General features: G+C 37.1%; 2 protein-coding genes across 2 annotated transcripts; one reads left to right on the forward strand and one right to left on the reverse strand.

Moving 5' to 3' along the window:
• Positions 1-291: 291 nt before the first annotated feature.
• LOC125839724 (putative protein FAR1-RELATED SEQUENCE 10) lies at positions 292-2,701 on the reverse strand. Its single transcript, XM_049518711.1, is given in 4 exon segments — positions 292-470; positions 472-917; positions 1,011-1,454; positions 1,543-2,701. Coding segments are annotated over 4 exon segments (2,079 nt in total). The 5' UTR covers positions 2,578-2,701; the 3' UTR covers positions 292-316.
• Positions 2,702-4,060: 1,359 nt separating this feature from the next.
• Positions 4,061-7,532, forward strand: LOC125839730 (putative pentatricopeptide repeat-containing protein At5g09950). Its single transcript, XM_049518718.1, has one exon. It carries the CDS (start codon positions 4,080-4,082, stop codon positions 7,338-7,340), a length of 3,261 nt encoding a protein of 1,086 aa, XP_049374675.1. The 5' UTR covers positions 4,061-4,079; the 3' UTR covers positions 7,341-7,532.
• Positions 7,533-10,683: the final 3,151 nt, after the last annotated feature.

Consider the following 10,683-nt stretch of genomic DNA (forward strand, 5'->3'; position numbering starts at 1 on the left):
TCCCACTAGTGAAAGTCACTGTCAAAGGAAATGTACATGGTGACATGATACTTTTTGTGACTCTCATGCATTTCTATTCAGCCATATTAGTCAACTCTAAAGAAAGCAAAGAGCAACAAAATATTCAAAAGGAAGCCTGCTGAAAATTAAGAAAGAATGTTTTTAATGACTCTCTGTGGTTCCATGTTGATACTGTAACCTTTTTGCTATACAAAGTAAATAAATTCACGCCTAATTTCTTTCTCAAATGTTCCATCGCAAAAGCTTTAGTTCCCTAGTATTGCTAAATTAGCCACCAGGCAAAACATCATAAGTGCTAGAGTTCACTAACATTAATAGGTGCTGAACTCACAGAAACTTCATCTACAGTAGGCATTTTCTGTATATGCTCAAGGAGCTGTTTGAGCTCTCTATTAACATAATTAAAACGCTGCTTAGAGATGAATGATTCTGAATATAGACTTCCACTAATGGAAAACTTGAGAATACTCATTAGCACTACTTTGAATGACTGAATCATCCAGGGAAGCTAAGGAACTCTCTAGTCTCCATCGAAGTGGAAAATATTTTTCTGGGACTTGAAAGTAGTTCTTAGATACTAGCACTCGAATAGAATGGCGGCACAAAATGCCAGAGTGCTCAAATTCCTTACAAGAGCAGTGAACTTGCTCATCTTCATGAATCCAAATAACAAGACACTCTGCTTCCATTTTCTTATAATGCCTAACAAGATATGAGCTATTAGCCATTTCTGTTATTGCATATTGCATAGACAGCATAACCTCATGCTGCATGATATTGAAGGCATAAGGCGTAAGAATACTCCTTGCATGTTCTTCAAGAGGCAGGCAAGTCTTAGCAGGCATATAAAGTTGCTTTTCCTTCTTATGATTCCCAAAGTTGCACACCAAACCAACCTGTGGTGGTTTAAAATGTGCAGAATTTGTCATCAAATCATGTACTAGGCATGTCAATAAAAGCGAAGTCAAGTAGTTATAACTGTTCTGTACCTGTTCAAAGAATAATAGTAAGCTTGATTGAGGGGTCAAGATATTCTTCATGAATGTCTCTACCAATTTCCAATACTCAATGGTCATTGTTCGAGCCAGGAAAAAGTTCCGCATGTAAGAAATCGGCCAGGATGCTCGATAAGAGAGAAGAAGAGCGATGTGCTTATCTGAACCAAGTCCAAACCGAGCAACCAGTTGATTCCATTGATGCTCAAAGTCCTCTACATTTTCCAGTCGACATAACATATCAAACTCAGATTTAAAATCTGGATACTGTAATCCAAGAGGCGAGGAGAACCAACTAGATAATTTTGAGAGAACTTGCCATATACATATAACATGCTTAGTGTTAGGCATCTCGCTTGCTATAGCATCTCTTAGCCCTGAATCTATATCAGTCACGATTGTCTGAGGTTGTCTCCCTCTCATGAATCGAACAAAAGACTGCAAAAAGGAAAAACCAACCATTAAGATAAATGTGATTATGGATGCAAAAAAAAAAAAAAAACCACTGAAGCTTTCTTGTCCTAACCTGTAAGGCCCAAGAGAATGATTGTGATGTCTCATCTTGCAGCAGAACACATCCAAGAAAAAGTGCATTCCCATGATTGTCAATTCCAAACCACACACCAAATAGCATATTATACGTGATAGAGCGGTATGTAGTGTCAAAAATGACAGCATCACCAAAAAACGAATATGCTTGAAGTGAGTGTCCATATGACCATGCGATGTTTTCCACTCTGCCATTTTCATCAGTAGTAAAGCTGTAAACAAACCCCTCATCCTTTTGTTCTGATGCTTTGCAAGCCTCAAGAAGCTCCAAAAGATCATTTTCTCTTTTCTCTGTGATCAAAGCATCATTCTCCTGAACAGTTTTCTTACATGTCCTGACAAAATTTCTGACATCTTTTTCTATGAAAGGCAACTGCCCCGGTTGAACTCCTTTTTCTAATTCCAGCACCTTCACTATCCGATTGACAGGAAACCCAGCTTTGGACAGCAAAAGAATCCGTTCCTGGTCAGCCACTTGGATTTTTCGGTAAGCAGGAAGTAGTCGAACTTGATCATCTTCCAATAATTCATGATTATGAACATTACTAAACTGAGAAACATACCATTGTGCTACACCATCAACAATTTCTTTTGTCAAGTACAACTTCGCATCACATCCACACCTTACTGATTTCCTATCCCTAGGATGTTCCACATTAGCCTTCTTCCTTGGTTGATTGAATCCAGACCGGTAACACACAAAATCCCTTCTATAAATCCCCAAATTTTGGCTTTCCGTTGAGCGCGCTTTCCTAATAGAAAACCCATTCTTCCTAGCAAAGTTGCTATAATATTCAAATGCTTCATCATCACTTTTAAATATCTGCCCAACATATGGAGTAAAGACAACATCTTGGGACGAAGATGATGCTGTTTCACTCTTTGTCATTTGAGAAACATTTGCTGTGTGATCATCTCCATCAGCTTTAATGTAACACTTCCAATCTCCACAAGGGCATTGCTGTCTCCTAATCCATATGTTATTCAATGGCTTTGCTGCCATAATCTCCATAACAATACACACAACCTTTCTAAACCCACTAAAAAGATCCTCAATTTATGATTCCCAAAAGCAAACCAACTCTTATGGGTTCAACAACGACCAAGAGAGATCATCATTAGAGCCATCACAACAAAAAAAAGAAGAACCCCCACTTCATTTCAAGAATGAAAACAACAGAAAATCCCAGAAATCTCAAATTCGACTATGAATTTCAACTTGGAGTCCAAAATCTTGAATTGGGTGTCTGCTATATGAGTATAGAATGATAAATTACAAGGGAAAATAGATAAATCTGTAAAGTAGAAGAGCAGTATTGAGTAGAAGAATCAGCTTTCAATTGCAAAACTAAAACGAAAAAAACAAAACACCAATTCAAATATGATGAATTATGAGGAATTTGCTTACCAAATGTCAAAAAGTTGCAATCTTTGTAGATAAAAATAGTATGAACAACTAGACTATTTGACATTTTTCTTCATTCTTGTAATCGCCTTTTGGGTTCTCCATGCTCCAATCTTTCAGCACAAATCTCTTTTTGTTTTTGTTTCTTTCCTTCATTTTTTTAATAGGAAGTCAAAAGCTATACTGAAGATGGGAAAGAAAAACATACTGAACTCAAAATTTATATATTTGTAAATTCTGTAAAAATATATGAGAACTTAAAAATTGAACATAAACTTTTTTGAAATTCAAAACTCGAAAGATGCAATATAAATTGGGATAGAGGGTGTAAGGCTTTGAATTTTGATGTGAAGTATGATGTTGAAGTTTTATTTGAACATATAATAGAGATTTTTAAATTGTATTTTTTTTTGCTCATTAGACATAAAATATGAAAACTATCAAAATTGTACAAATTTTTTATACAATCTAATTAAATAAGCAAACGTTTATAATAAAAACACAATATTTATTGATCACGCACAACACAACATAACTCGAATATAAAAAAATAATCACCGAGTAGATAATAGGATGTTACACAAATTAGATATGAGAAAATAGTACAATGCTACACAAACACTAGCAAATACATGGTTGACACAAAATAAACCCTAGAAAATAGCCAGAATGACACAAAATGACCTGTTTGACTTAATTTTCTTCACATGAATATGAAGTTCAAGCATATATCATTGGTTCTATTTATATTAACATCATCATTGGCTAAACGGACAACAAATATGGTCATAGCTGTTCACAGTGAAATTAGATAAAAAGGAAAAAAAGATAAATATACCACCGAACTATTGTACCTCTATCATATTCTTGAATTAATATCTCTACCGTTCAAAAATTAAAGAATATATACTCTTCACTCTAACATAGTTCAGATATATTTGGCCTAACACCATATTCATATTCCGAGAATATTTTACCACTCCTTAAATATTCGTTATAGAATTGGCATAAGCATTACTTCCTAAAAACAAGTTTTTAGAGGGGCAGAAATGGCGACAAGGTTAAATGAGGTAGCAGTAGAAACTTTTTGAGCTCAATCATCGGTGACCATGTTTATTGCAGCAATGATACAAACGCGAAACAAGCTACTGAATCATAATCCAAATCCTACTTTCGGTTTCACCACAGTTGCAGCTTCTATTCTTCACTCTTTCTCAAATCACTCTGTTTTTCCCTCCATCGCTAGAACAAATAACATATCTTTTCCTCCAACCCAAGAACCAGTATTTCAATTCAAAGACTCCACTTATCTCTTGAATAGCAATACAAAACATTTGGGAGCCGCTGTTTTGCCGGAAAAGTCAGTCTATTCTGTTCCTATAGTTTCAGATAAGTGCGAGTTTCTAGTGCAAAAATATCTGCTTTCTTTTTCTGAAAACGATGCCCAAAGATTCCATTTGGATATTATTAAATATGGGGTTGTTAAAGATTTGTACTTGTGCAACACCCTTCTTAATTTGTATGTACAAAATGCTGATTTGATCTCTGCTCATGATGTGTTCGATGAAATGCCGAACAGAAATCTAGTTACGTGGGCGTGTTTGATTACGGGTTATTCACAAAATGGAATGCCTGATGAGGCATGTGGAGTTTTCCAAGAAATGGTTTCGTCCGGGTTTATTCCTAATCATTATGCTTGTGGTAGTGCTTTGAGGTCTTGTCAGGGTTTAGGTGCTTGTGGGTTGAGGTTGGGGATGCAAATTCATGGTTTGCTTTTGAAAACAGGGCATGCTTCTAATGAAGTTGTTTCCAATGTCTTGATCTCGATGTACGGAAGTTGTGCAGGTCATGGTGATTATGCTTGGCGTGTTTTTGAAGAGATAGAGAATAAGAATTCTGTATCATGCAATTCTATTATTTCAGTTTACTCTCAGCGAGACACAGTTTCTGCCTTTGAGCTCTTCTCTTTTATGCAAAAAGAGGATTTGGGGTTTACTTTTAAACCAACTGAGTTCACTTTTGGCAGCTTAATTACTACTGCTGCTAATCATGTTAATTGTGGTTTGCTTTTACTGGAGCAGCTTCTGGCAAACATTGAAAAGTCTGGACTCTTGGAAGACTTGTATGTTGGCAGTGCTCTGCTCAGTGGTTTTGGAAGGTTTGGGTCTCTTGATACAGCGTTGAAGGTTTTCAAACAGATGGGTGCAAGAAATGCAGTGTCCTTGAACGGGCTCATGGTCGGATTGGTGAGACTTGGTCAGGGAGAAGATGCAGCTAAGGTTTTCATGGAGATAAGAGACTTGGTTAAAATCAATCCTGATTCCTTTGTGGTTCTTTTCAGTGCATTTTCTGAATTCTCTTCGTTGGAAGAAGGGGAAATAAGAGGCAGAGAGCTACATGCATATGTTATCCGAACTGGTCTGTGCAACTCCAAGGCTGCTATTGGAAATGCTCTGATTAATATGTATTCTAAATTTGGTGAAATCCAAATTGCCCATTCTGTTTTCCAGCTCATGGTTAATAAGGATTCAGTATCATGGAACTCTATGATCTCTGCTCTAGATCAAAATGATTGTTTTGAAGATGCATTATCAACCTTCCAATCTATGAGGAGAATAGGTCTGATGGCTTCAAATTACTCACTGATAAGTGCTTTAAGTTCTTGTGGAAGCCTGAATTGGATAAGATTGGGGGAACAACTGCACAGTGAAGGGATAAAATTAGGACTTGATTTTGATGTTTCAGTGTCTAATACTCTTCTTGCTTTATATGCTGATACTGGATGTGTGGCTGAATGCAAGAAATTGTTTACCTTGATGCCAGAACATGATCTAGTTTCATGGAATACCATTATCGGTGCATTAGGTGATTCTGAGACGTCTATTTCTGAAGCCATAGAGTACTTCATACAGATGATGTGTGCTGGATGGAGTCCTAACAATGTGACATTTATAAATGTCCTTTCAGCAATATCATCTCTTTCTCTTCTTGGTCTTGTTCGTCAAATCCATGCTCTGGTGCTAAAATATAGTGCAATGGATGCTAATTCTATTGAAAACACATTTCTTGCTTGCTATGGTAAGTGTGGGGAAATGGATGACTGTGAGAACATATTTTCTGAGATGTCTGACAGGAAGGATGATGTGAGTTGGAATTTAATGATCTCTGGATATTTACACAATGAGTTCTTACCAAAAGCCATGGACTTGGTCTGGCTTATGCTGCACAAGGGTCAGAAATTAGATGGCTTCACATTTGCCTCTGTTCTCAGTGCATGTGCCTCAATCGCAACATTGGAGCATGGCATGGAAGTTCATGCTTGTGCAATTAGAGCCTGTTTGGAATCTGACATTGTTGTTGGGAGTGCTCTTGTTGACATGTATGCCAAATGTGGAAGAATAGATTATGCTTCAAGGTTTTTTGATTTAATGCCTGTACGTAATATATATTCATGGAACTCAATGATATCTGGTTATGCACGGCATGGACACGGACATAAAGCACTAGAGCTTTTTACAAAAATGAAGATGGATGGTCAAACACCTGACCATGTCACATTTGTTGGTGTCTTATCAGCTTGTAGCCACGGGGGATTTGTCGGGCAGGGCATGGACTACTTTGATTCCATGAGCAAACAATATGGACTGACACCTCGGATTGAACATTTCTCATGCATGGTTGATATCCTGGGACGAGCAGGGCAGATGAATAAATTGGAGGACTTCATCAATAAAATGCCATTAAAGCCCAATGCACTTATCTGGAGGACTATTCTTGGAGCTTGTGGTCGAGCAAGCAGTCGTAAAACAGATCTAGGTAGGAAGGCTGCTCACATGCTCTTGGAGTTGGAACCTCATAATGCTGTGAATTATGTGCTTCTTGCAAATATGTATGCTTCAGGAGGGAAGTGGGAGGATGTGGCAGAGGCTCGGCGTGCAATGCGAGAAGCAACAGTAAGGAAAGAAGCTGGATGCAGCTGGGTTAGCATGAGAGATGGTGTTCATGTTTTTGTAGCTGGTGATCAATCACATCCAGATAAACATGCAATTTATGAAAAACTTAAGGAACTGCACAAGAGGATTAGGGATGCAGGGTATGTACCGCAGATTAAATATGCATTGTATGATCTTGAACTGGAGAATAAGGAAGAACTCCTCAGCTATCATAGTGAAAGACTTGCAGTTGCTTTTGTTCTTACACGGAAATCAGATATGCCAATCAGAATAATGAAAAACCTTCGAGTTTGTGGGGACTGTCACTCTGCCTTCAGGTACATTTCACAAGTTGTTGGTAGACAAATAGTATTACGAGACTCCAACAGATTTCATCATTTTGCTGATGGAAAGTGTTCATGTAACGATTACTGGTGATAGATCAAATGTTTTCTAACTTAAAGAAAGGGATGCTACTTAATGAGGCATTAACAGACGAAGCAACGGAAAAGGTTCAAGCATGTCATGTCTGAAGTATAGGAGAGAGGCAGTTTGCAAGGGTGTTGCATCAATTATTCTGGTGAGGACCTCAACATTATTTAGTAAAGTGTGCCACAATCTTGGTGTGGTTTGAATTACTTGCCATATTTCTTTAACGTTTTATGACATGAATCAGCTAGAATGACAGCAAATGACACCATCAATTAAAAGGAGTATGGCGAATGTAAGGAGAGTTGAGAATAGCAAACCCTATGTTAGCATGTATCCAAGTTGTTGGCAGACAAATAGTATTATGAGACTCCTGCAGATTTCATCATTTTGTGCACTTGCTTAGTGGTCAATGAAGTTGGAAGGGACCATGGGAAACCGGGGTTCAGAACTTCAAATTCCTGCGGAGGCGAAAGATTGTTAGATGATTTCTTCCCATCTGTCTAAGCTTGGGAACAAAGTTACCCATGTACATGTATTGGTGAGAAGCAGCAGGTACCAAGTGAATTAGTCGAGATGTGCATAAGCTGGCCCATACACCACCACCAACACCTAATATGCCTCAGTCCCAAACAAGTTGGTGTTGGCACCACCATTGTTGAAAAAACAGATTTTATTTTTGCTGATGGGAGTGTTCTTGTGAAAATTATTGGTGATTGATCAAATTCTGTCTAACTTAGAGAAAGGGGTGTTGCTTAATGGGGAATTTCAAAACAGACGAAGTAATGGGAAGAGTTCAGCATGTCAATGAAGTATGGGAAGGGAAACATTTAGTTTTAAGGGTTGAACTAATTATTCTGGTGGCGACTCAACCTGAAGTTACGAAAACATACCATACTCCTGGTGTTTGATTGATACTTGCCATATTTCTTTGATATTTTATGCTTGAATTGGTTAGAGTGACAGTAAATGACAACATGAAGTCAAAATTGAATGTATAGGGTAAACTGTATCGAAGGTGCTCTTGCACAATAGAGGCCTTTGGTTTTGCAGGACGATTTCATTGTGCAGACTCCACAGATCATGTAAAGTCCAGCTTTTGATCTCTAAGGAACTCATCCTTCAGATGAGTGGTTCATGGGAAGGCTCGTTTTACATGCTAGCTGAGCACACACCCATGGTACTCCATAGATATGGTTGAGGAAGAAGTTAACAGCAGTATGACTGAAAGATGTTCATTGTAGTTAATCAAGTTCTAACACCAACGTGTTGATCAAGGGAAGGTAATGTGCTAGCTCGTCTTCTTCATCTCAAAATGTTCCTTTGTGCTAGCTCGTCTTCTTCATCTCAAAATGCTTGATAAAAGTGTATATTATCCAGAAGGTTTTACTTCTGTTCTCTACTTGTGCAGTACTGAGTCCTCTTGTACGGGCTGCAAGCAGTTACAACTAATGTTACATTATAGATGGACACAATAACATGAAGGATCATGTACAACATTGTCGATCATTATAAATTAGAATAACAAAGATGCAGGTTCCTTCAATACCAAGACTGATTCTTTTTCAGGATTACTTTACAGAATGATGAATGAGTTGGTTGGAATTTCTCACCCTAGGAAAAGCATGTTTTGGCTAAGAGAAATTTTTTGTCAGTGTTTATGATCAGGATTAGACTCTGACATTTTTGAAGTTGATTATATGGGACAAGACAGGTTTAGTCATTTTACCAGTATCTTGTCCTTACTCTTTTTTGAATTAACATGGGTAATGCACGGATCTCTTACCTTATGTTTGCAATAGCATTCACTTTGTTTGCTTCTCTATCTTAGTAACTTATAATCCCAAAACGTAATTTATCTTATATTTTCTTTCTGACATATAGTCCTATATTGTCACATCCAAGTTGATGATAACTACTTCACACTAATGTATACAAACGAACTGATCTTGGAAACAAGTAAAAAACAACCACGGGCAACTGGGATCTTAGATATTGTTAAAAGAGTTGATGCAGTAATACATGGACTGGATCCAAAGATATCACAAAAACTGTTGGAAAGAGAAGAAACAAGAAGAATCATTATTTTATTATGATAAATGTGAAAAAAAGGAAATGTTCTCTGAAAAAATATATTAAGGAAAAAAGTTTCTATTTTTTATATCTAGTCAAAATCTGAATTGGAACCGTCGACCTTGGACATTCATTATCCCTATTGTCCTCTCTGCTCAAAAAATTATAGCAAGACTTCAAGTTAACTTCCCATGTTTTCTTCCTTTTGGCTGTCACTGTTGGGTGCCGAATTACCCTTTAGTTATTCATGACTGCTATTCACTTGATCCTTGACCAGGATATGAAACTGATAGTAGCTCTATAAAAGTACAATTTGCAATCAGCTCACGAAGTTAGTTGGAGATCATGATGATGACTTCAGCATTCCCTTGAGTAAGAATCTGAAGAAGGTCAGTACCAAGTTCTTAACTATTTCACAGAAGAAGAAACACCAGAAGACAAGCCTACAGGGATGAAGTATCTCAGAGGAATGACTTTATTTCTTTGTTGCAATTGGAGCATTTGTCATTCTTCCACCCCTTGTTCATTTAGGAATTGAAATCAAGACGGCTTATGTGCAGTTATTTCCATGACTTGTATAAATACTTCACAGATATATTCAATAATTCTGTTACTAATATAGTGAAACTGTGTAAGTTTGTGAAAGTCTGATGTGCCTCAAGTTATAAAAACTTATTCCAAGAGGCTAAAATAAACAATTAAGAAACTTAGTAACTGTCATGAGACAATTACACATGTATTGGGTGGTTTTAGAAATAGGGGCAGGACAGTTAAAACAAGGGTATTCAGAAAACGGAAAAAGGGTCAAAATTGCCCCTGAACTATGCGAAATAGACCACTTATACCCTCCATTACATTTTGGGATCAAAAATATCCCCACAGTTATCCCAGGAGACCACAAATACCCTCAAGAGTGAACATCCCAATTTTTTAGTGACGTGGCAAGCCACATGGGACTAATCCCTCCACCTAAGCATTGCCAACTAAGATTCACTACAAAAGAACTTGACTTTTAGTGGCGACAAAGTCGCCACAAAATCCCAAAATATTGCCACTAAAGGTTATGAGTGATTTTTAGTGGCGACTAAGGCTCCAACAACCATTCGCTAGTAAAACCTATTTTTTCAACAAAAAAATATGATAATTAATTTTTGATTGTGACCTAATTTTCTAAAATAAATAACTTGCAATATCCATATTAAAAACATCCAATATTATTACGAAAAATAATTAAAATTACTTATCGATTCAAATCTCCTGCTATATATATATATAATGC

Source organism: Solanum verrucosum, unplaced genomic scaffold, assembly GCF_900185275.1.
Source record: "Solanum verrucosum unplaced genomic scaffold, falcon-dt-bn FXZP01000175.1, whole genome shotgun sequence".
Lineage (NCBI taxonomy): Eukaryota > Viridiplantae > Streptophyta > Magnoliopsida > Solanales > Solanaceae > Solanum > Solanum verrucosum.